The sequence below is a fragment of the Geotrypetes seraphini genome, chromosome 8, assembly GCF_902459505.1.
Source record: "Geotrypetes seraphini chromosome 8, aGeoSer1.1, whole genome shotgun sequence".
Classification (NCBI taxonomy): domain Eukaryota; kingdom Metazoa; phylum Chordata; class Amphibia; order Gymnophiona; family Dermophiidae; genus Geotrypetes; species Geotrypetes seraphini.
In genome coordinates this window covers 40,136,934-40,163,448 of record NC_047091.1, presented here as the reverse complement: position 1 = coordinate 40,163,448, position 26,515 = coordinate 40,136,934, and the positions used below count along the sequence as shown (strand labels likewise).

At 46.4% G+C, this 26,515-nt stretch overlaps 1 protein-coding gene across 2 annotated transcripts in view; it reads left to right on the top strand.

Annotated features, from left to right (window-relative positions):
• EML2 (EMAP like 2) overlaps nucleotides 1-26,515 on the top strand; it is a 209,793-nt gene that overhangs the window by 23,632 nt on the left and 159,646 nt on the right. The window contains exons 3-4 of one of the 2 annotated variants that reach the window (XM_033954399.1): nucleotides 3,538-3,667; nucleotides 9,734-9,883. In XM_033954399.1, the coding sequence (XP_033810290.1) occupies nucleotides 3,538-3,667; nucleotides 9,734-9,883 (280 nt within the window). Of the gene's footprint in view, nucleotides 1-3,537; nucleotides 3,668-9,733; nucleotides 9,884-18,743; nucleotides 19,166-26,515 lie in introns of those variants that run through there. The other variant, XM_033954400.1, reaches the window with a different exon arrangement.

Genomic DNA, 26,515 nt, shown 5'->3' with positions numbered 1-26,515 from the left:
GCTGCACGGTGGCTGCTGAAGATTTAAAACAAAAGCGCTGGGAGTAGGTGGGTGGGGGTCTCGGGAGCTGCTGAGAGGTCGTGTGCTAGGGCTGAGTTCCTGGGCCCCTCCAAATAAAGCAGCATTCTGCTGCCTGTGGTAGAAGCACATGCAGTGGAGCAACACTGCTTCCCTCTGGGCCTACTTAACTACAAGCCTCAGGTTTATACTTCCTGGACCATGCCCTTCAGGATCAACTCCTCCCATGTCCTTTCGTATAGCAATGATTGTTCCATCTCTATAGCTAAATGAATCTCTACCTGCTTTCAAGTATTTTGATATCACTTGCCATCTAAACAATACCATACAACTGGAAAGATTTCACAAATTTAAAAGTAACTTTTTGGTGGAATACAATTTAACCTTCAAATTTGTGCTAAAGCCTATTGAAAAAAATATATATGAAAAACTTGTGACCTTATGAAGAATCTTTACACAACTCCCTCTCAAGACTATTTAATTTACAGTATGTTCTTATTTAATTGAGACATTTTCTGAGAACTATTCATATTTTTTTCAGTATTTTCCCATTTTTAGAACTGTTCTGTATTACTGGTTTTATTTTTATACTAGCTTTATAGCCCGTTACATTAACGGGTGCTAGAATATGTGTGTGTGTGTGTCTTTATTTCTTTCTCTCTCTGTCTCCTTAGCCGCTTTCTGTGCTCCCCCTGTCCAGCAGTACCGTATTTTCATGTGTAAAACGCGCACACGGGTATAGCGCGCGAAAACCACAAATTTATGTACAGAAATTTTTATATACCGCGCACACCCGTATACCGCGCATGCTGCCCGACTCTCCTTTCGCCCGCCCCGACTCTCCTCTCCCCCTTGAAGTCCTGTCCCCACCCTGAAAGCCTGATGCCCCCCGACGTCCGATTCACCCCCCCCCCCCGCAGAACCGCTTGCACCCCCACCCCGAAGGACCGCTCCCACGCACTCCCACCCGCACCCCCACCCTGAAGGACCGCTCGCACCCCCACAGCCTCCCGACCCCCCCCCCCATCATGTAGAAGCTCCTACCGGTGTCCTGCTGCTTCCTCTTGGCGGTCCCGACTCCCCGACACGATCGGGGCAAGAGGGAGCTCAAGCCCTCTTGCCCCAGACAACCGCGGCACCCCCAACACGATCGGGGCAAAAGGGAGCCCAAGCCCTCTTGCCCCGCCGACTCCCCAACTCCCCGACAATATCGGGCCAGGAGGGAGCCCAAGTCCTCCTGGCCCTGGCGACCCCCCCCCCCCGCTAGTTGTTCGGGCCAGGAGGGAGCCCAAACCCTCCTGGCCACGGTGACCCCCTACCCCCACCCCGCACTACGTTACTGGCAGGAGGGATCCCAGGCCCTCCTGCCCTCGACGCAAACCCCCCTCCCCCCAACGACCGCCTCCCCAAGAACCTCCGACCGCCCCCCCAGCTGACCCGCGACCCCCCTGGCCGACCCCCACCCCCCTTCCCCGTACCTTTGTGTAGTTGGCCGGACAGACGGGAGCCAAACCCGCCTGTCCGGCAGGCAGCCAACGACGGAATGAGGCGGAGCTTTGGGATGGATGGGCCAATCCGGCCTCATTCCGTCGTTGGCTGCCTGCCAGACAAGCGAGTTTGACTCCCATCTGTCCGGCCAACTACACAAAGGTACGGGGAAGGGGGGTGGGGGTGTTGTGGGGGTCGGCCAGGCGGGTCGCGGGTCGGCTGGGTGGGCGTTCGGAGGTTCTTGGGGAGGGGGGCGGTCGTTGGGGGGAGGGGGGTTTGCGTCGAGGGCAGGAGGGCCTGGGATCCCTCCTGCCCGTAATGTAGTGCGGGGTGGGGGTAGGGGGTCGCCATGGCCAGGAGGGTTTGGGCTCCCTCCTGGCCCGATATTGTCGGGGAGTTGGGGAGTCGGGGGGGGGGGGGCAAGAGGGCTTGAGCTCCCTCTTGCCCTGATCGTGTCGGGGGTGCCGTGGTTGGCTGGGGCAAGAGGGCTTGAGCTCCCTCTAGCCCCGATCGTGTCGGGTGTCGGGACCGCCAAGAGGAAGCAGCAGGACACCGGTAGGATGTCTTCTACATGATGGGGGGGTCCTTCAGGGTGGGGGTGCGGGTGCGTGCGAGCGGTCCTTCGGGGTGCGGGTGCGTGCGAGCGGTCCTTCGGGGTGGGGGTGCGAGCGGTCCTTCGGGGTGGGGGTGCGAGCGGTCCTGCGGGAAGGGGGGGGTGAATCGGACGTCGGGGGGGGGGAACTATGTAAAAAAAAATTTTACAACGCGCTCACGCATATAACGTGCAAGGGTATGCGCGGTATGTAAAAACCACGTATAACGCGCGCGTTATATGCGAGAAAATACGGTAGGCCTCCCTTCCTTTTTTCTCCCCCTCTTTATCAGCACCTCTTCCTGCTCCCCCTGCTATCGCAATTTCCGGACATTGCGGGAGCCCCTGCGCCTGCGCATCACCCTGGCAGGCGGAGGCAAGCGGCAGTTGGTTGCAGAGTGCGCGAGGCCAGCTTTTCAGCCCTTCTCGGGGGGGCGGGACAGGCTGGTGAGGAGCTTCGGAGGCTGCTGCTGTTCTTCAACCGTGTCGCGGCGTCTGGCTGCGGTCCCGGCTTGTGGAGGTGATCAGCGGCTGGCTGCAGTCCTGGTGACGTAGTAAACTCGCATGCGCACTCTCACCGTGGGCACAGCGCGACAGATCAGATCTCGGGGAACACGCAGTGAGAGTGCGCATGCGCAGCTAGCATTTTATTATTATAGATTACATTTAAATGTCAAACTGAACTAAAACAAATTTTAAAAATTTGTAACAACTTGGTTAGTATTTCCCATGCAATGGAATGAGGGGCCAATCTGGAGCGAATTAGCAATTCAGAAGCTTGGTAAACTATTGAGCAGAACCAGGTAAGCGTAAAGTTACCATACCATAAGAAATAGGACTTAGCTTTGTTTTGCAACAGAAATGAATCTGGTATTGGAAGCATATAGTTATATAGTTATACTTTAAAGAACTGGCATAGAAAAGTTTATATTCAGGGATATGTGGCATTTGAGAGAGTGACCATTTTACCAGAGACAAAGCTTAACATAGGGAGATTGCACAGGAAAGGCCACAACTTAACCTTTACAGTCCCACTTTTCCACTTCCAGGGTCAAGTTAAATGGGCAGGATACTAGTTTTAACCTTTTGCTCTTCATTATGAAGGACCTGCTGTCATTTTCTCAAAACAGTGTTCCCAACCCAACACTTTCAAGTCAGGTTAATGTGGGTCTTAACATAATAACATAACTGTTGACTAGTAAGGTGCTTGTAGTTAGCCTTGTTGGACAAAATTTCCCTGTCTGTTCTTAGTATCTGTCCCAGGCATGCTCTGACTTCATCATGAATAGTCAAATAGATACCCTAAAAGAGGCCTAGTGCAGAGTAAAGGGGGGGGGGGGGGGGGCTTGGTACTGGATTTGAGAGCTGCTGTTATAGGTGGAAGGACAATTAAAGCAGGTCTCTCCATTTTGTCTTTCTCTCTGCCTTTTTGATACCAGAGGATGGCTATGTGAAGATGTTCTTGCGTGGTCGGCCAGTGACAATGTATGTTCCTGATTCTCTAGTGGCTTCCTACAGCCTGGAAGTGAAGGCAGAACTTCCCCAGCAGAGGCTGAAGCTGGACTGGGTGTATCCTTTCTGTATTCCAATAACTTTATTGGCATGACAATTTTACATGATGATCCCCTGCAGGAGTCACTAGAAACATATCTCCTGCCATTGCTATACACACAGAAGTAGGACTAGCTTGCTTTTTTATTTTTGTATTACACATCTCTCAACTTGTCCGCATAAGGATTTCTCCTAGTCATGACATTATCCCAGGACAAGCAGGCAGGTATTCTCACATATGGGTGACGTCATCGATGGAGCCCGGATGCGGACACCTCACAATCAGACTTGCTTGAAGAAACTCGAAGTTTCAAGTTGCCCGCACCGCGCATGCGCGAGTGCCTTCCCGCCCAGCACAGGGCGTGTCTCAGTTCTCCACGGAGCCGAGAAGTCCATCTTTGACTCTCTGCGTTTAACTTCGTTCCTTTGTGCCTTCTCTCAACCGCGGTTTCTGTTTTTTTCCTCACGAATTGCTGTTTTTAGTTTATTCCTTTTATTTTAGTTTAAAAAAAAAAAATTCTTCTTCCATTCATTTTCCGGGACAGACCGCTCAGCCGCAGCCCGAGGGCTTCGATTTTGCGGCGGCTATTTTTACTTCTATGTCACGGCCTGCCACGGGCTTCAAGAGGTGTAGCAAGTGTCAGCGTGCGATCTCTTACGGACCCTCAGACACTGCCTCAAGTGCCTTAGGCCGAAACATCATACTAGGTCGTGCCTGCCTTGCCAAACACTTAGTATCGTGCTTTTAAGCGTCGTTGCATTTTGGTGGACAAGCTCTTCGAATGGAGTCTTCTACGGATTCCTAGGCTTCGAAGGCATCTTCGGCCTCGACTCCCACCAAGGCTCCTTCTGCGTCTACTACTTCAGACCTTCGTCGTTTGCAGCGGCTCTTGCTTTGACGTCATCTGCTGTATCTTCCCCCATTTCCTCAGGTCAGATAGCTCAGCAGTCGGTTCTGCCGGTGGTGATTAAAGTGTCTAAGACTCCCAGGTCAGTAGTATAATGGGTACACCTCATGTCAAAATGATTGACAGCTGTCAGAGATAAGGATCGACCAATCAGCGTTCACTTCCAGGTTAAGCCATGCCCACTCTCCGCCATACCACGCCCACTCTCCGCCCAAAACCCGCCCACTTTTACCCAAACCCCACCATGCCCCGCCCACTCCACACCCATGTTTACCTATGTCCGCCCACGCCACACCAACTTTTCTCATAGCCCTGTCCAGGTCCCATCCACACCACACCCCTCCCACCCATGCCCCACCCCTCCCATAGGAATGAATGGTAGTAGCCCCGCCCATTCCCTGCCCCCACACATGGCCCTGCCCCTCATGCCCCACCCCCGGAAATGCACTTTCTGATGACATCACCGGAAATGGGAATTCCTGCCCTACCGGAAGTGCACATTCTGATGACGTAGGCGGAAATAGGGTAAATGAAGTGCCGGAAATGCATTTTCTGATGATGTTACCGGAAACCGACTTAGGCAAAACCCCCAGAAATGATGTGGCCAGAAAAAGAAGTGTCTTTATTTTAACAGTTTTTTAGTTAAAAGACAGGTTTTAAGAGCTCATGCACAGGCAGATCACAAAACAAGACATTCACAAATCTTTCCTGGTTTTTTTTAAAACAGACCAGTGCAGAAACAACTGAGAAAAGGCTGCATTTTTTTCTTTTCTGGTTTTAACACACTTTCAGTAGAAATTCTGAGTTAATGGTTAATGGGCCAACTCCCCTATTATCATGGTAACAGTTGATAAGCCCCTTGCATCCCCCTGATAAAGCCAAGGGGGAGAGTTGGAGGTGTGTTTAAACCTGTTTGAACATGTCCTGGCCTCCTGCTGTTGTCTTAACAATCTAAAAAAAGCCTGTTCCTATTGTCCTCTATTAAAAAGGCAGAGTTTTAAGACCTATTTTTTTATTTAGAGCTAAGCTGTCAGAGCTGAATGGAACATGAAAGAATCTTTATTGAAGCAAATTTATTATGATCCATACGCGGCAGGAAGCTATGGAGGCATTAACCCTCTACTTCAAGCGGCTAAAAAGAGCGATATTACAGTCCGAAGTCAAAACACACATACAATTTTACACAAACCTGCTAGAATCCATTTTAAAAGAAATAAAACAATGGTGTCTGAAGTTGACAGCCAGTGGCAAAAGTGACTTAGCTGTTATAACAGCGGTTACAAATACATCTTAACGGTAATAGATATCCTGTCAAAATATGCATGGGCCGTGAGTTTAAAAACAAAATCTGGTCATGAAGTTACCATAACCTTTGAAACAATATTTAATTTAGGGCGTACACCTGAAAAACTTCAAACAGACAAGGGTAAAGAATTTTTAAATAAGTCTCTGAAGAATTTATTAAAACAAAAAGGTGTTAGCCTTTTTGTGACCCATAATGATGTTAAAGCAGCTGTAGTGGAAAGATTTAACAGGACTTTAAAATCCGAAATATGGTGCTATCTCACAACCCCCTTTACTTATAAAGACATGCTGCAGGCTATGCACAGCTATAATTATAGTTTTCACAGAATGATACTGGCGAGGCCTGTAGATGTGACACCCTCAAACTCTTTGCAGATTTGGAAAACAGTCTGCGGCAGTAACATCAAGGATCTCTTAAAGAAAGGAGACCATGTGAGGCTGTCAAAAGTTAAAGGAAAATTTGAGAAAGGTTACGAGCAAACATGGACGGATGAGATATTTATAATAAAAGATGTTTTAAATAGGGGTCAGAGAACAACATACAAGATACAGGATTACGATAGCGAAGCTATACAAGGTTCTTTTTATCCTGAAGAATTACTAAAAGTCAAGCTGGTACAGGACAGAATATACTGTACCGAAAAGGTTCTAAAGGTAAAAGGAGGAAGTAAAAACAAAATTTGTCTCGTGAAATGGACGTGGTGGTCTGATAAAGCCAGGGATGTTTAAACATGAAAAAAAAAACAACTGTCTGAACACATCCCGGCCCCCTGGTGTTGTCATAGTGATGTATGCCTTAGCTCTTTAACAAACAGCTATTAACATCAGAAATAAAAGTTCTCAAACCGTCAAACAAAATGACTGCCACGAAGGTACGTAGATTGAGTTACTTTCTTAAAGATCGTGATGTAGAAAAAGAGGGTTACCCGATGACAGAAAAACTGTACGAATCAGACCAAAGAAAACATGGACCCCTTTAACACACAGGTAACTGAAAAAAGGCCTACCAAGAGGTCTCGTAACTTTCTTAAAGACTGTAATGCAGAGAAAGAGGGTTACCCACCGGCTGAAAAACCGATTGATGCAATGGCAGATATCGGGGAGCATACACACGAATTAACAGGTTCTGAAATACAGGAGTTTCCAGTCGCCCAAAAGCTATATGATTCGGACACAGAAAATGAAGATGCAGGTTTTGAACTACCAGAGGATAATACTTCGGATATAGAGCTTTATGAAGCCGCAGCAGATGCCGAAGCGACAGACATGTTGGAAAAGCCTGGATCTTCCACGGTGAGAGAGAGAGAGACACACACACACACACACACACTGTTCATTGACAGAGGTCGGTGTTGAGGGGTTTATGAAGCTGAATGTGTTTGTGTGTTTTAAAAAGGAAAATTTTTATTTTCTGTTTTTTTTGTAGGAAAGTGGTGGCTCTTCGCGATCACTGAAACCTGCGGACAAGGTGTACATGCCGATGATAAATCTATCCTGTTTGTGTTTATTCTGCTCATTTCAAAGAGAGCCAGCGGTGATTGAACATAAACCTGAAGATACTTGTAATTATGGTTGGTGGACTAGCATACGACTTTCCAAAACACCACCAGAACTTAATCAGTTATAAAGGTAGCTGTATACTGCATTCTAAATAAATGTCTGCAAGGAATGAAGGAAGAAGATTGTGGAGCCTGCTTAATCCGAGATAGGGGGCAAAAGCACCACGATTGCTTGATGTGGGGCAAAAGGAACTCAGGAAAACTTGTGACGTGCTGTGCCTGGAACGTGTGGTAAATTTAGTCACTTAAAATCTTTACGATTGGCTTCACATCTACAAACGGCCATATTCTTATATCATCGTGCACTTTGGACCCCCAACAAAACTGCTAAAATTAACCGATCTCCAGATGGATGCTGCTGGACCTGTCAATCACGAGATGGCTCTCTTCAACACATGCTCTTTACTTGTCCCCATGTGTCATCTTTTTGGTCTGTGGTTTGGTCCAATATCCAAAAGATTTTTCATATCAGTGACCCTTTTACGTATGATATCCTGCTTACAGGCTCTTTTGCACTGTCCTCCCCATTACCTATATATCAGGATAGACTGCTTATATTGATGCTGTTTATTGCTCTCAAACTTATCCTCCAGAACTGGAAAGATTCCTCGAAGCTACATGTGACTCACTGGTGGAATTCTATGTGTCTGCATGTTAGATATGAACGCCACATAGCAGAACGTCATAACTCGCTATCCACTTGTAACAAAATTTGGTCTTTATTTCTCGATTATTGTACATCTGACCTTTGAATTTTCCTTCTATATTTGTACATTATTTATTGCATATGAACTACATGATTAATACTTCTATGCTATTTACGAATTTCTATAGCTCTTCCCATATTGCTTTTAGATATTTATCACATGCAATTTTTGATTCTTTCTTTTCCCAATACCTGGACCCTGGACTCTTGACATTCTCTTTTGTTTGTTACGCATATGCATAAAGCCCTGTAACTCGCAGTTGATTGTACTGTACTGACCGGTGTTTGTACTTGTTATCTTTTTGTGTCTCCTTTTTAGGAGTACTTCTAATGTTGATGCTGTTCTTATATTATAAAACTCAATAAAATTTCTGAACTAAAAAAAAAAAAAAAAGAAGTTCATCTCAACCAATCCATCGTACTTCCTGTCTTTTTGTAAACGTGCTTTGGCCTTTTACTTGGAACACACCAAACCACACAGAACTTTTTGTTTCCTTCGACCCAAATAAGTTGGGACATCCTATTTCTAAGTGTACCATCTCCAATTGGATGGCGGCTTGCATCTCTTTCTGCCATGCCCAGGCTGGATTACCCCTTCACAGTAAAGTCACAGCCCATAAAGTCAGAGCTATGGCAGCTTCGGTAGCTTTCCTCAGATCTTTACCTATTGAGGAAATTTGCAAGGCTGCTACTTGGTCCTCGATTCATACCTTCACTTCTCACTATTGTCTGGATACTTTCTCCAGACGGGATGGACAGTTTGTCCAAACAGTATTACAAAATTTATTCTCCTAAATTGCCAACACTCCACCATCCCATTCTGATTAGCTTGGAGGTCACCCATATGTGAGAATACCTGCCTGCTTGTCCTGGGATAAAGCACAGTTACTTACTGTAACAGGTGTTATCCAGGGACAGCAGGCAGCTATTCTCACAACCCACCCACCTCCCCTGGTTGGCTTCTCTGCTAGCTATCTGAACTGAGACGTGCCCTGTGCTGGGCGGGAAGGCACTTGCGCATGCATGGTGCGGGCAACTCGAAACTTTGAGTTTCTTCAAGCAAGTCTGCTTGTGAGGTGTCCGCATCCGGGCTCCGTCGATGACGTCATCCATATGTGAGAATAGCTGCCTGCTGTCCCTGGATAACACCTGTTACGGTAAGTAAATGTGCTTTCTCAGCCTTAAATTCAAGGTTGGGTAAAAAAACATGGATTTTGTAGCATCTTTTCTGGGCTTTGGGACTTTTGTTGCTTGCCTGGGCTAGTGGCTTTCCCATCCTGTTTCCCAACTTTTTATATTGTCATTAGATTCTTGTTATGCAATTCACTTTCCTTTTAGGTGATTCTTCAGTCTTTGCCTATTTATCTGTTTATCATATGCAGATCAAATGGGCTTGTAAGAAGCACCAATGTGGCTGTTTACATATTGGATAAATCTCATTTTACTTTATTCACCTCTGTAGACTTCATTGTGTTACCCTTTTTGATACTGTATCATGATTATGACTTCAACATGAGTGCACCACTGGTTTGGTATACTCTATATCTGTAATGGGGCAGGTGATTATATCCACTCAAACTGCTATTCCATGACTTCTTGCCTCCAGCTATGGCTACCGTGGGCGTGATTGCCGCTCCAATTTGTATCTTCTGCCCACAGGGGAGATAGTGTATTTCATTGCCTCAGTGGCGGTACTTTATAATGTGGAAGAGGAACACCAGCGTCACTACTTGGGCCATAATGATGACATCAAATGGTGAGAGACCTTCTTAACCTCTTATTTTAGCACCAATGTTCATTCTGGCTGGAGGTGGTGGTTTGGGGTGCTATTGAGAGCAGTTAAGGCCGTAGATGGAGATGCGATTATCTTCTAGAATTCAGTGTTGTTGGTTTTCTTCCAGTTTGTTGTGCTACTATATTTTAACCTTTAGGCAGTTAGACTTTTTACCACCAGAAGTGGATGTACTGAAACGGTAAGCTTTTAATTTTCACTAGGATACTTTTTATGTTTACAGTAGCAAAACCCAAATCAATGTAAAATTACACTGACAATTTTTGGTCCTGGGCAGTAAGTGTAATTTCCTAATTGCTCATGCCTGAAGTATAGAAAACATCCGTTATTTCCATAAATATTGCTTTTGTGACCAGGATAGTCAAATTTTGCAATTTATCTGTTTAAAAAACATGAAAACGCTGAATTTTCATCTTTCCATTCTTATAAAGTCATATAAAAAGCAACATATGAATCACAATTAACATGTATTTGTATTGAAATCATACAAAGATGACCACAGAAGATTTAGAAGTGAGGAGAATTTTGAGATTTGTGATTATATTGTAAGTCACTTTCACGAATCAACCCCAGATGTCTCCCATCATGCTTTGGTAATTTATCAGATTGACTATTGTAACTCCCCTTTGTTGGTCTTCCTTTAACTTCTTTCAAATGTCTTCAACTTATACAATCTACTGCAATGAAACTTATCCACTCTGCTCACAAATTTGACAGGGTTACTTCTCTTAAAACTGAACACTGGCTTTCACTCTGCATGACTTATTTTTCAAGACCTTGGTTAAGTCACTCTGATTCTGGCTGGAACCTAGGTACCTCTGGCTGCGTTAGGGAGACCAAGTTCCTGGATGCTATAGGCGATTGCTTCCTGGAACAACTTGTTAAGGAAAATACAAGAGGAAATGCAATTCTGGACTTAATTCTAAATGCACTACGAGGACCGGCACAAGGTGTAGAAATAGAGGGGATGCTGGGAACCAGTGATCACAATATGATACGCTTCGACCTGGACACAGGGGTGAAACATCGATCCAGAACGGCGACCATTGTGCTGAACTTGCAAAAAGGGTATTACGAAGGAATGAGACCCATGGTGGAGAAGAAGATTAAGAAGAGGATAAGCACTGTAAAGACGCTAGAGCAAGCATGGTCCCTTTTTAAGGACCCAGTCACCAAGGCGCAAAATCTTTATATACCGTATATCAGCAAAAGATCCAAGAGTAAAAAGAACGGAACCGGCGTGGCTCACTGTAGCGGTGAAGGAAGCGATCAGAGGCAAGAAGACTTCATTTAAGGAATGGAAAAGGCCAAAAATGGATGAAAAAAGCACAAACAGCATCAAAGCAGGTGCCATAAAGTGGTAAGAGGGGCCAAAGAGACTGAGGAAAAAATAGCCAAGGCGGCAAAAAACTTCAGGCTGTTCTTTTGATATATTAAGGGGAAACGACCTGCGAAGGAAGCGGTGGGGCCATTGAATGACCATGGAGTAAAGGGAGTGCTAAAGGAGGACAAAGCCAACACCGACAAACTGAACACATTTTTATGCATTTGTTTACCTAAGAGAATATATACAACATACCGGAAGCCGACGGGCTATATGAGGGAAACTGACAGGGTTGACGGTCAGTCTAGAAGAGGTATGCAGGCAGATTGATGGGCTTAAAAATAATAAATCCCTGGGACCGGATGGCATCCATCTGAGGGTAATCAAGGAACTGAAAGGATATAGCTGAACTGCTTCAACTAATAGCCAATTTGTTGATAAAATCGGGAAGGATTCCAGAAGACTGGAAGATGGCGAATGTTATGCCGATCTTCAAGGAAGGTTCAAGGGGTGATCCGGGAAACTATAGACCGATGAGTCTGACCTCGGTACCGAGAAAGATGGTAGAGGTGCTGATAAAGGGACCGCATCTTTGATCACCTTGACGGACACGATCTGATGAGGACCAGCCAGCATGGCTTCTGCAAAGGAAGATCTTGCTTGACAAATTTGTTGCACTTCTTCGAGGGAGTAAACAGGCAGATAGACAAGGGTGACCCGGTCGACATTGTATATCTGGATTTTCAGAAGGCATTCGACAAGGTTTCACATGAACAACTACTTCAAAAAATTGCGAGCCATGGAATCGAGGGTGAAACTCGCGTGGATTAAAAACTGGCTGGCAGATAGGAAACAGAGTGGGGGTAAATGGGACAATACTCAGACTGGAAAAGCGTCACCTGTGGAGTGCCGCAGGGTTCAGTGCTTTGGCCCGTGCTCTTCAACATATTTATAAACGATCTGGAAATTGGTATGAGTGTGGTGATTAAATTTGCAGACGATACAAAGTTATTCAGAGTAGTGAAGACGTAGGAGGATAGCGAAGATCTGCAACGTGACAAACACGTTCGAGAAATGGGCCACGACATGGCAAGAGGTTCAACATGGATAAGTGTAAGGTGATGCATGCCTGTAACAAAAATCTTATACATGAATACAGGATGTCCAGGGCCGTACTTGGAGAGACCCCCCAGGAAAGAGATTTGGGAGTACTGGTAAATAAGTCGATGAAGCCGTCCGTGCAATGGGCGGCGGTGAAAAGGCCGAACAGAATGCTAGGAATGATTAAGAAGGGGGTCACGAACAGATTGGAGAAGGTTATCGTGCTGCTGTTACCGAGCCATGGTACTACTCGAAAGAGTCCAGAGAAGAGCGACTAAAATGATAAAGGGGCTGGAGGAGTTGCCGTACAGTGAGAGTTTAGAGAAACAGGGCCTCTTCTCCCTTGAAAAGAGGAGACAGAGGGGACATGATAGAAACATTCAAGATACTGAAGGGAATAGACTTAGTAGATAAAGACAGGTTGTTCACTCTCTCCAAGGTAGGGCGAACGAGAAGGCACTCTCTAAAGTTAAAAGGGGATAGATTCCGTACAAACGTAAGGCAGTTCTTCTTCACCCAGAGACTGGTGGAAAACTGGAACGCTCTTCCGGATGCTGTTATAGGGGAAAACACCTTCCAGGGATTCAAGACAAAGTTAGACAAGTTCCTGCTGAACTGGAATGTACGTAGGTAGGGCTGGTCTCAGTTAGGGCACTGGTCTTTGACCTAGGGGCCGCCGCGTGAGAGGACTGCTGGGCACGATGGACCACTGGTCTGACCCAGCAGCGGCAATTCTTATGTTCTTATGATTATTCCTTACATCTTTCAAAGTATGATACCCTTCATTCTGTTGACCAATAATCTTCTCATCCTCCCTCCCTTCTATGAAGTGAGACTTTCCTCTTCTCACCAATCTGTTTTCTGCTATGTTGGTCCTAATTATTGGAATGACCTTCCCTTAAAAACCTGACTTTTGTCTAAATTTTAAAAAGTCCTTAAGTTGCATTTATTTAACTAGATATTTGGAAATTCGTGAATTTTTTTTGTTTACTCTTTTATTTTTGTAATATATATTTTAAGCTTAGGACTATACAGTATACTTTTAACTATAATCTGCTGTTGTATTTATTATTTATCCCAGGACAAGCAGGCAGCATATTCTCTACATGTGGGTAACGTCCTCCACGGAGCCCCGTAGTGGACAGCCTCACAAGCAAAGTTGCTTGAAGATCTTCAAAGTTTGTGAGTGCTTCACAGCGCATGCGCGAGTGCCTTCCCGCCCGAGTCAGGGCGCACGTCTCCTCAACGTGGCCTCAGTTCTTAGTTTTCAACGGAGCCAAGAAGCCCTGTCTTTCAGCTCTGTATATTTTCTAAGTGCCTTCTTGCACCACGACTTGCTTTATTGTTTTTGATTAGTTACTCGCTGTGCGACGCATCTTCAAAAAAAAAACCCCAAAACTTAATTTCTTACGTTGTTCAACCCGGGGGATTCCGGTGTTCGGCCAGGCTGCCTGGCCTTGTTCGGCCGGCAGGCCTTTTTTCCTTATGTCCTGGCCTGTCACCAGGTTTAAAAAGTGCACGCAGTACGGTCGGGTGATCTCTATTACTGACCCTCATCGTTGGTGCATTCAGTGCCTGGGCTCTAACCACTGGACCGAGTCCTGCCAGTGCTATGCCACTCTCCAACTGCGGGCTCTTCGGTGCTATGGAGCAGCCAGAGGACAAGACCTCGACTTCAGCGACCTCAAGGGCCTCAACCTCGATCAAGTCGCCTCCGGCCTCTAGGGCCCTGTTCGCCGTGCCTGTTAAGACCCTGTCCTTGGATAAGTCTCCTCTTCCTCTTTCAGGTTCCTTACCGAAGAACCCTTCCATGGAGTCTCTGGCAACACAGGCAGTGAGTGCAGTCCTGCCAACCTCTGAGACCTCCCTCCAAGGATAGGGAATACTCTTCCTTGAGGTCGCCCTTATTGGAGCGCACTGCTGCACCTGTCCGACCAGATTCATTGGTCTCGGTGCCCATGTTTGAGGATATGCTAAAGGCTATCCTGACCATGCAAATTTTGTCCTTCTTGGCCCAGCTTACCCTTGCCTCGACCCTGCTCCCTGTGAGCCAGCCTGAGCATCCTACCGAGGCCCCTCGGGACAAGCCTCGCCGGTTGTCCTCGAGTGACTCATCTTCTCATCCTTCCAGGCTTGAGTTGCCGGCCGTTAAGCCTCGACTGAGGCACCATTCTAAGCTTGCCTCGACCTCGAGGCACCTACCTTCTGAGCGGCCGAAGGACTCCCCTCCTCTGAGGAGACGGTCTCCAGTGCCTCGAGTCTCGAGGTCCATCGAGGCCTCCGTGCAGCCCGGGCATGGGTCTCTATCTCGGCAGTCTACCACACCTCCTAGGTGTCGGAGTCGTGGCAAATCGAGGCCGAGGACCCCCTCCACGAGGCCGTTCAGGAGGGTTCCTTCCTCTATGGGCTCTCCGAGACTTGCCGCGCGGTTTTCCGTTCCTTGGACTCCGGGGTCTTCTCCTTCGAGGCAGCTCAAGCATAGGCACTCTTTGACTACTCCACTGTCGCATAGTAGAACCTCCTCGGTGTCCCTGTTACAGGACACGGATATGCCTGCTCAATATTCTAGGGAGGCTTCCCCTTCCTTCTCAGCTGCTCCGAGGTCCAGATCCTGATTGCCTCCAGAGGGGCCTTCCTCTTCCAAGGCTTCCTCCTTTACTAAGTTCGTCTTTGACATGGGTATTGCTCTTCAGCAGGATCTCCAGTCTGAATCCAGATATACCCCGGAATATTTGGCGGAGATGAATCTTCCTCATCCATCCAGGGAATCTGGTCTTGAAACAGACTTTCTTCAGGAATCTGGAGACTCCTTATGCCATTCCTGCTATCCCGTCCAAAATGGAGTTTCGCTATTAGACGGTCCCTTGCAAGGTGTTTGAGAAGGCGCAGTTGTCCCATCAGTCCTTAGTTGAATCTTCTTTAAAGAAATCTTATGAATGCAAGGTCTACGCTGCTGTCCCCCCGGACAGGGAGGGACGTACCATGGACAAGTTTGGCCCTCGTCTGTACCAGAACTTGATGATGGCTAACAGGATCCTCAACTATAACTTCAACTTTACATCCTACTTCAAATACTGCATTAAGACCATGCCGTCTTTCCATTCTGATGTGGCTGCTCACTGCCTGCTGGAGTTCCGCCAGCTCCAGGAGACTTTCTCAGATTCGTCTCTTTATGCTTCAGGCCACATATGATGCCTTTGAATTATCCTCTAGGGTTACGGCCTTTGCAGTGGCTATGCGTCATTTGGCCTGGCTTCGCATAGTAGACATGGCCCCCAATTTGCAAGATCGTCTGGCGAATCTTCTTTGCTTGGGCAACGAGCTGTTCGATGGCTACCAAACGCCTCTCGGAGCATGAATATATAAATATAAAGTGCTTAAATACTTAGCTCCATATCAGCCAAAAACCTGGGAGTCTGACCCGACATGTTTCGCTCACAAAGAGCTGTATCAAGGGTCTCCCTAAACAATAAACAAGTGTAAAGAGAAGAAAGTTGTAAACACAAACATTTCTGTCCAACTAACCCCCCCTATATGCAAACTCAACCTCTATTATCTCATATCTCAGAATCACCGAGGTTGCTGCCGTCATCCGACTCCACTTATCTTCAGTTGTAACAGAAAGATGGCGGCGGCCTTCTTCCCCGGATTTAAATACCTCCCACCAACTTGATGAACATACACGCCCCCTGGGTCCCATTCGCTCGAAAATCAGCCAATCAGTCATCCATTCGATCTCACAGTTCAAGCACCTAGGTTCTACTGTATCAAGGGTAAAAATATAGCGTTGTTCACATTCATTCAATTTTTTCTGATCTTTCCCACCATTCTGCCCAATGACCTTATCAATGACACGCCAGCGTATCTCCTCCACTGTGTGATTGTGCAGAAGCCAATGATCTACTAGGGGGGCTAGAGCTACTTTATTAATAATACGTGATTTATGCTCTGTTAATCTAGTTCGTATCTTCCTACTAGTGCGACCTATATATATCAGGTCGCAAGGGCAGATTATCGCATAGATGACATCCTCCGTATTACAATCCGTAGCTGTACTAGACTTCAATATAGTATCTTTCCCTGGAACCTCCCACTGTTCACCTTCAATAGTAGATGGGCACCACTGGCATTTACCACATGCCTTGTGCCAACCCCCGCCCTTTCTTAATCTAACCCCATACTTCTGAAAGTTACATTTTTGCCCAAGTGTCACTCCTCTAGAGTATGCTATCCTCGGGAACTCTTGGAGAGATTTATGTGTCTGTACAATGTACCAATGTTTCCTCAGAAGATCCACCATCAGTTTAGCCACTCTAGAATATGATAAAACACATGTCAAACATTGACTCGCAATATTCTGAGTAGACCCTAATTGTGTAAGAAGCAATTCCCTCTGGGCAAATCTCACTCTCAGGTATGCCTGCCTGATGGAACGTTCCGGGTAACCTCTCCTCCTTAACCTATCCGATAAAACAGTAGCTTGGTTCTTATATTCTTGTAAAGAGGAGCACACCCTATGGACCCGCAAAAATTGTCCTACAGGTAGATTAAACCGTAACTTATATGGGTAGAAGCTTTCAAAACGGGTGACTGGCTTTCTATACAATGAGGTGTGGATTTTACCTTGTTGTACTGTGATAGTAATGTCAAGGAAATCAATCTGTGTTTGATGGCATGTCATAGTAAATTTAATATTAGGATCTACAGAATTTAAATACTGAAAAAATTGATCCAACCGTTCCCTGGTATCCTGCCAAATTAAAAAAATGTCATCTAGAAACCGGCCCCAAAAAATAATCTGGGACTGCCAGACAGAATCATATTAATGTATCCTCAAATTTGGCCATATATAAAAAGGCCACCAAGGGGGCCAAAGTGGCCCCCATCGCGACCCCTTGAACCTGCTGGAAAAATTGTTGATGGTACTGAAAATAATTATTCTCTATCACCCATTGGGCCAGTTTCATTAAAAGTTCGTAGAAATACGTTTTTTTTTGGGGGGGGGGTTCTCTCCCTTGCAATGTTTCCCTTATTATCTGTAGAGCTTGTCCTTGGGGAATTTTCGTATAAAGAGATGTGACATCCAATGTCACCATCCATTTATCATACATATCCACCTCCATCTGTGTCAATTTACTTAAGAAATGGGAAGAGTCCCTAATGTAAGATCTAATTTTAGGAACTTCATCTCTTAAGAAATAATCTATAACCTTGGATAAAGGTTCCAAGATCGAATGTCGAGTGTTCACTATGGGCCTACCCGGTGGATTCTCCAGTGTCTTATGGATCTTAGGAATAAATGAGATCCTCGGTACCTTTGGATATTTCTCAAACAGGAACATGTATTCTCTCCTTGTTATCATCCCTGACTCCAGATGGTCATTCAAAAATTTCAGTATCTTCCTTCCCAAACCTTCAGTAGGGTCTTCCATTATTTGTTGGTAATATTGAGGATATAAGAGGAATTTATCCAGCCCCGACTATGTTTGATTATTGTAATTTAACAAGACATTTGCCTGGAAATTTTAAGTAAAAAGATGCCTCAAGAGCTAAGACTCTTGTTCTTAATTTCAAAAATTATTTCCTTCTTAATTGTATAGCTCTTGAGACATCAGGAAAAGTTCTGACTAAATCTCCACAAAATGTTGTTAACCTATTTTTAAAATAGTTTCATAATTAACATTTTATCTATCTCACTCATGCATGTTAATACCATGGTGGACCTACTCTGAATAACATCCTGAGTATCTTCCAAAAACTCTGTCAAATTTATTTCACTTGCTATCAGGTGGTCCACCTCCTGGTGGGATTGTATTTTCTTTTGCGGAATATAATAACAATTATCGATTGGGAAATTCTCCGGATTGGGTAATCCCAGTATTTCTTTAAAAAACTTCCTTAACAAGATTTCAGGAGATAGTAAATGAGTCACTGGGAAATTAACCAAGCGTAGATTCCTCGCTCTATGCATGTTTTCCAACATTTCTATTTTAGTATGTAACACCGTAGAATCTTTAACCGCAGATGCTGAGACAGCCTTTCTTTGAGTTTCAACCACATTTAATCTTTTATCCAAAAAGCTTAAATTGGAATCAACATTCTCAAACTTTTGAAAGACTGAATGTGAATAACTCACAGTTTGTTTCAATGACTCTCTGAGAAACCCTTCAACTCTAGATATACCTAACCATAAATCCTTAAGGGTAATATCTTGTTTTTCCACTGCTATTGGTTGGTCTTCTACTACACCTGAAAGTTCAAGTGGTTTAGGTATTTCAGAAAAGTCCAGTTTACTTATCTGAGTAGAAGATACCCCTACTTCAGTGGAAGAAGCGGGCATAATATTCCCGCTGCCACAAGATACTGGATGAAGGGGGGGGGGGGGGTCCTTTCGAGGGAACTCAACGATGCTCCTGATATGGGAGAGTTCATGTCCGGTAAAGGTCGTGAGGTAATTTCTGTTGAAAATGTCAAATGTCTATCCATAGGACCCAAAACAGCAGGTGTTGAGCTTTTAGGCTTAATTTTTCTTTTGCCCATGGTAACAGAATAAAGTTATAGACCTAAGCTCCCACTCCCTGGCTCCTCGTTGCTCCAAGGGGCTCCCAAGGGGCGGGACCTGCCCCTTAGGGTACGCCCTGTGGCGCGCGGCTGTGGCCGCAACAGCGTTGGAATTTAAAGAAAATCCACGAGCAGGAAAGACGGATCCAGTGACATCAGGGGTCCGTCTTCCTCGATGCCTGCCCGGTTCTCCTCCGAGGCCAACCGCTGCTGCGGGAGCATGGGGCAGCGTTCAGGATCTCCTCTTATGTCCCAAGCAGGTAAGCAATGCACTCCCCTATTTGTCGCTTTTAAGATTGTCGATCTGGTAGTATATCTGGTCCAAGTCCACTTCTACTGTGGTGAGGCTGTCCTCTATTACTCCTTTGAACTCTTTCACTGCTTCTGGTATTGTTGCGGTGCCCTTCTTCGTAAAGACAGACACAAAGAAGGAATTTAGTCTGTCTGCAATTTGTTTGTCTTCCTTGATATGTACCATTTTCTTTCCTGGTCATCCAGCGGTCCCACCGCATTTTTTGCAGGTTTTTTTTTCCTTTTACATATCTAAAGAAGGGCTTGAAATTTTTGGCCTCTTGCACTATTTTCTCTTCATAGTCCTTTTTCGCATCCCTCACCGCCTTGTGACATTTCTTCTGATCATCTTTGTGTTTGTTCCAAGCTTCGGTGGTTTTCATGCGTTTCCATTTTTTTTAAAGGAGTCCTTTTCTTTTATGGCTTCCTTCACCTCTAGTATGCCATGCCAGTTCTCCTTTGCCTTTAGTTTTCCTTTCTTTGGAAATCTGCAGAATGTAGAGATTTTGTGCTTCCACGATAGTATTTTTCAATAGGGACCATGCCTGATTTACCGTTTTAACTTTGTCCAGCTTTTTCTTGAGCCGTTGTTTCACCATGGCTCTCATGCTATCGTATCTTCCCTTTTTAAAGTTTAAGGTCGTGGTTAAGGTTTTGGTTTCCCTTTCTCGATGTCAAGTTTAAAGTTGATCATGTTGTGATCGCTCGTCCCCAGCGGGACCGTGACTTCTACTTCTTTTGTCGGTCCCGTAATGCCATTTAGGACCAAGTCCAAGGTGGCGTTTCTTCTCGTCGGCTCTCCCACCATTTGTTCCAGGAAGCAGTCCCCTAGCGCTTCCAGGAACTTGGCCTCCTTGCCGCAATTTGAGGTTCCCAGGTTCTAGTCTATCCCCGGGAAATTGAAGTCTCCTGTGATTATTACATTACCTGTCTTACATTCTTGTTTAATTTCCTCTATCATTTCTGAGTCTGTCTCCTCCATCTGTCCTTTCCGTCATAGCCTCTAACAGTTTCTACTCCATCCTGAACATATAGGGCAATACCTCCACCTTTCTGCCCTACTCTATCTCTTCTGTATAGTTTGTATCCCTGTAGTACTGTGTCCCATTTGTTTTCATCATTCCACCATGTTTCTGTTATGCCAATAATTTCCAGTTCATCGTGTCTTGCTATTGTCTCTAATTCTCCCATTTTGTTTCTCAGACTTCTAGCATTTGTATACATACATTTGAGTTCCCTTTGTGTTACCTTCTTGGACTTTCTAAGCTTAGCAGTCTACTGTTTCTTTCACGGTATCCTTTTCTGCTCCTGCGTTGTCTCCCTTATTTGCTTTGTGGTCATCCCCTCCCGTGTCTGAGTAGTTTTCCGTAGTTCCTTCTTCGGGGCATCCTGTTGCCCGGGCTATCGACTGGTAGTCGACTGTCTGCTTTCCCCTGTCCTTTAGTTTAAAGCCTTCTCGATGGTCCTCTTCATGTTGCCTGCCAATACTCTTGCTCCTTTCTTGTTGAGGTGTAGTCCATCCTTTCTGTAGTACTTGCTTTTTCCCCAGAATGCCGTCCAGTTGAGCACGAAGTCAAAGCCTTCCTCTTTGCACCATCGTCTCATCCAGGCATTGATCGCTTGCAATTCTCCTTGTCTCTTTCCATCTGCTCTTGGTACTGGGAAGATCTCGTAGAAAGCCACCTTCACCACCCTGATCTTCAGTTTTCTTTCGAGGGAGCGGAGCTGGCCCTTCATCTCTTCCCTGTCATACTTTTGTCCGCTCATATCGTTGGTTTCCACGTGGATAAGCACAACAGTGTCCTCTTCCCCCTGCGCCGTCTATGATACTGGAGATCCTGTTGGCCACATCCTTCACCCTTGCTCCAGGCAGACAGGTGATGATTCTTGTAGGAAGCCTCATTATTCAGAGTCTTGAGCCCCTTTCCTCTTAACCTCAGGACTGCCCCCCCCCCCCCACCTTTCAGGAATCCAGTTTGTGTCAAAGTAGCCAGGAACATCTGCAGAGGACAAAGTGAAAAGAGAGAGAGAGGTATGGGGCACTCCAACAAATAAGTCTAATCTGCTCAAACAAAAAATTTAGAACAGCAAAAATTGCAAGAGGTCATTAAACAGAAACCAGAATGACAAAAAAACAGCGCTATAAAAAGAAACAGCCTGCACTGTCAGAATGGATGCCTGATATAGGGACTCCTTCTGATGGCTGGTCAGAAAACAGAAATCCAGTTTACCAGTATTTGTAAAGACAGACAATTGGCAAATCCCAGGGCAGGTGGATTTACAAGAAAGATTAGCAAGAAAGATTAGCAAAGGTAAGAACCTAATCTTTTGTTCTTGTATAATACCACTCTATATACCTGGATTAGTGGGATATAATAAGCTGTCCCGGAGAGTCAGGGCGGGACTGATGAATCTGCTGCCAAAAGCAGTATCCTGCTTGGCTACCACATCAATCTTATAAAACTTGGTGAGTGTAGCGGCCCTGCAGATCTCATCCAAAGAGATCACCAACTGCCCAAGAGGACGAGGTGCCTCTGGTAGAAAGGACCCTCACTGCAAGGGGTGGGCTTCTTTCCAGCTGCAATGTAAGCAGAGGAAATGGCCATCTGGATCCATCTGGAAATGGTAGCTTTGCGGGCAGGACACGACAGAACAAAAAGATGGTCAGAAACGAAAATTGTTTAACATCCAGATACTACAACTGGATCATGCGCACGTCCAAGGACCACAACATCCAGTTCTGCTCCCTCAAACCAGAGGAAGCGAAAGCAGGAAGACAGACCTCCTGGTTAATGTGGAATGCTGAGACCACTTTCAGAAAGAAGGAGGGAACAGTGCATAGCACCATGCTGGAATCTGTAATACATAGAAAGGGATCCCAGCAGGAGAGAGCCTGAAGCTCAGAAACCCTGCAGACTGAAGAGAGGCCAAGGAGCCCTTTGGGATTAGGGCTGAGACGAGAGAGACCAGAAATCTGGACTCTAAAAGAAGCCACAGTGAGGTCATTTACCAGACATCATGAAAGAATTCCAGAATCTGGGGAACTGACGATACAGACGGATCTATGTGCCTCTAGACACACCACGCCTAATAACATCTCCAAGCCTTGGTGTAGGCAGCTACCATGGACTTCTTCCTGCAGAGGAGAGCAGCAACAATGGCTGAAGAATAGCCCCTGCTAACTAAGGCCAAGTGTTCAATAGCCAGGCTGTAGCACCCAAAGTGGTTTGGATCCTGCAGCAAAATTGGGCCCTGCATGAGGAAACGAGGATGACACAGAAGCCAAAGCCCAGGGGGCTCCTGCTGTAGCTGAACAAGATTGGCGTATGGGTGCCTTGGTCAATCGGGCATGACTGGACCACTGGACCTCTGTGGATCTATCCTTCTCAACAGATGCCCAATCATGGGCCATGGAGGGAAGACATACAGGAGACCTTCCCGTGGCCAAGGTTGAACCAGAGCATCCAGGTCTTCGCTGCCAACCTCACGATGTTGACGGAAGAACTGAACCACTTTCTTGTTGGCTGCTGATGCCACGAGATCGAACATGGGGTGACCCCCAACATTCAACTATGCAGTCAAATGCCCTTTGGAACAGGGACCACTCCCCAGGGCCCAAAGATGACTGAGAGAATCTGCCTGGACACTCCAGCCACATGTGCCACTAAGAGGTGACTCCACCCACTGGAAGAGAAGCTGGGTTGCCATGTTCAGGGAGGCACTCTGGTGATTGATGTAAGCCACCATCGTGGCGTTGTCTGAGAAGACATGGACAGCCTGAAGCCAGAGATAACCCTCGAAGTGGAAGAGCGCCAGTTGAATCACCCGCAACTCCAGGTAATTGATTGACCACTTTCCTCTGAGAGGGCCCACCAGCACTGAACAGGTCTGTCATGTAAACTGCACCCCAGTCTTTGAGACTGACATCTGTCAGAATTACCCACTTGAAAATCTGGAGCGGGAGAGAGGGTGCAGCCACCAGGCTAGACTGCTCTGAGCCACCGTCATCCAGGGCAGTGGAGCACAAAACTGATCCTGCTGCGGGCTCCTGTGCAAAATCGGAGCATCCTACATCGGGCACAAATGGGCTCTGGCCCAAGAGACCACATCAATCATTGCCACCATGATCTCCAGAACCTGAAGATCTTGCCAGGCTGTTAGAACCGGGGCGGCCAGGAAGTCCCTGATGCAATATGGGAAGGAGAACCTGGTTCCAACTCATGTGAAAACGAACCCTCAGGTATTCTAGATCAGTGATTCCCAACCCTGTCCTGGAGGAACACCAGGCCAATCGGGTTTTCAGGCTAGCCCTAATGAATATGCATGAGAGAGATTTGCATATGATGGAAGTGATAGGCATGCAAATTTGCTTCATGCATATTCATTAGGGCTAGCCTGAAAACCCAATTGGCATGGTGTTCTTCCAGGACAGGGTTGGGAACCACTGTTCTAGATCTTGTGCCAGTTCAAGGCAACTCTTATGGAAATTGATCGCCCAGGCACTGACACAACCAAACGAATTACTGCTTTGCAGGCGCCACCAGACGGCTCCTTGTGGATGGCTGGTGCCGAGAACCTCTGAACTGTGGTTTGGTAGACTGAGAGGAACGTTTGCCAGTGGAGGCCTCTTGAGTACTGAGGGGAACATCTGAAGGCATGAAAAGGAGACCGCCCTGAACCCCTTAATGCTCAGGGCCTGTTGACAGGCAAAGACATAGGCTTGTGGTCCTGTACACTAGCCATGAGGTCATCCAGACTCTTGCCAAACAGACATTGTCCCTGGAAGCTCACCCTGCTGAAAGTCACTTTCGAGGATGAGTCACCAGACCACTGTGTGATCCACAGCATAATATGCACCCAAATGGAATACGTGGAAAGCTTAGTGAAGACTTTCAACATGTCATAAAGGGCATCTGCCATATAATCCACCCCTGAAAACTGGAAATCAAGGTCCCTGAGCACAGTGTCAGGATCATGGTGGAGCTTAGAATGGCATGCTCTAGCCACAAAGAAGGCCTTTGCCGCCTTAATTCCAGCAACCACCAAGTCAAATAAGCACTTAAGAATGAAATCCACTCAATGGTTCTGAACATCCTTCAGGCCACCCACTGTCACTGGGGAGAAAAATGTGTTTGGTAACCTGTGCCACAGGGAAGCAAAACGCTGGCTAAAAGTGTTTGCCATAGGGTAGAGCTGAGACATGGCCCTAGCACATTTTAAGGGGCCTTCATGCACCTCCCAAATGTCCGTGAGAGAATCTGAACTATGTCGGGATGATTAGAAAAGGTGGAGGATTGTGGTCTCTGATCACTCCTGAGGGAACATTCCACAGTGACAAGTCCTTGAGGGACTCAAAGATCAAATCCACCAATATGTGAGCTTGAAAAATATATGCACAGTGAGATCCTTCCCCAGATCTGGGGCACCACAAGTATCATGGTCCTGGAGATCTGCGAGGTCTGCAACATCTCCCGCAATAGTGGTGCCCGCCTGCATAAGCAGAGGCATGTCAGGGAATCCGGATCAACCATGGGCCTGGCCAGTGTACTGACTGGGACCACAGTGGGGTGGGGGGTGGGGCAGGAGATAAGGCCCTTGCCCTGGGTAGTGGGGGGAGGGGCAGGAGATAAGGCTCTTGCCTTGGGTAGGAGAGGTCCCCACGGCCAGCGAAGACGCCTGAGGAAGACTGGCGGCTGGTAGTAATTTCTTAGCCAAATAAGTCTGGTACATCATATTAATAAATTTTGGGGGAAACCCCATCATCCAGGGCAGGGGCCGCCTCCTGTGAACCCTTATTGGAACTCTTGTAGGATTTGTGAGACTTTTTTGCTGCAACATACTTGAGTTTCCCTGGGGCGTCAAGTGCGCACTCCATAGGCATGTAAGCAGAAACGGAGGCAAGCCCCCCCCCCTTTAAGAATTTGAGGGTACTTGGGCCAAACAAATTTTGTCCCTCCTCCCAGACAGCACTTGAAACACAGCTGCATGCCTGACAGCCATCCACCACAAATGGGACATGTGTCCACTGAATACTGCCCTGTGAGTCCATGTGAGCATTTTTCTTGCAAAAATAAAGCTTGCAGAGGCTAAAAATAACTTTTAAATGAGATCGGGGAAAATCCAAGGTGTCCATCGCGGGTTTTAGAATGAAATCGCCTTGTAAAAGCACAGGAACCCTCCAAAAATGGCAATTATTTTGTGTGATTTTTAGGGGTGTGGAGGGCAAGGGCACACTGAGAAACCACCTAAATCCCTCCCTCCCCCCAAACAACTGATTTAGACTTTCAGCCTTTTATTCACTGTTCCATGTGCTCCCTAGAAATGCTGCCAGAGAAGCTGAAATCTGCTTAAAGGGAGATCCTCTGCTTAAAGAAGCAGGCAAGATGGACTTCTTATCTTCTGACTGCACCACCTGTCCGACATCCATGGCCGGGTACCTCCACTACACTTGGACTAGAGAGTTGCGCGGGGACAGAAATCCCACCCGTCCCCACCCGTCCCCGCCAAAGTCCCACCCGTCCCCGTGAGGAATCCCTCCGTCCCCACCCATCCCCGTGAGGAATCCCCTCCGTCCCCACCCGTCCCCGCGAGGAATCCCCTCCGTCCCCGCCCGTCCATATAAACTTCAGAAATAGTTATTTCATTTAATTATGCTACTGAATTAAAGGCTCTGGTAGAAACCCATTTACAAATAAGCAAAAAGACTTTATTAATTTGAAAATATTAATTGGGAAGAATACATACTTTGCAAATGGGTTTCTACCAGAGCCTCTAATGTTTATAAATTTTTATCAACACAACTAATATACTACTTTACCCTGAAGCAAAATAAAAAAAAAGAAATATAATTCTTTTCCTACCTTTGTTGTCTGGTTTCTGCTTTCCTCATGTTCTCATTCAATTCCTTCCATCCACTGTCTCTCTTCCTTCTGCATCTTCCATTTGCTCTGTTACTGTGCCTCTCCCTTTCTTCCCCCTTCCAAATTGGTCTGGCACCCATCTTCTTCTCTCTGCTCCCCCATAGTCTGGCATCTGTCTTCTTCCCTGCCAGTGTCTTCTCCCTACTCTCTCTTCTCCATTTCCTTTCAGCGTCCTTCTCCCCCCCATCTTCCCCATGTCCTGTCAGCGTCCTTCTCCCCCCTCTGTCTTCCACATGTGCTTTCAGTGTCCTTCTCCCCCCTCTGCTTCCCCATGTCCTTTCAGCGTCCTTCTCCCTCTCTGTCTTCCCCATGGCCTTTCAGCGTCCTTCTCCACCCCCCCCCCCGTCTTCCCCATGTCCTTTCAGTGTCCTCCACCCCTTTGTCTTCCCCATGTGCTTT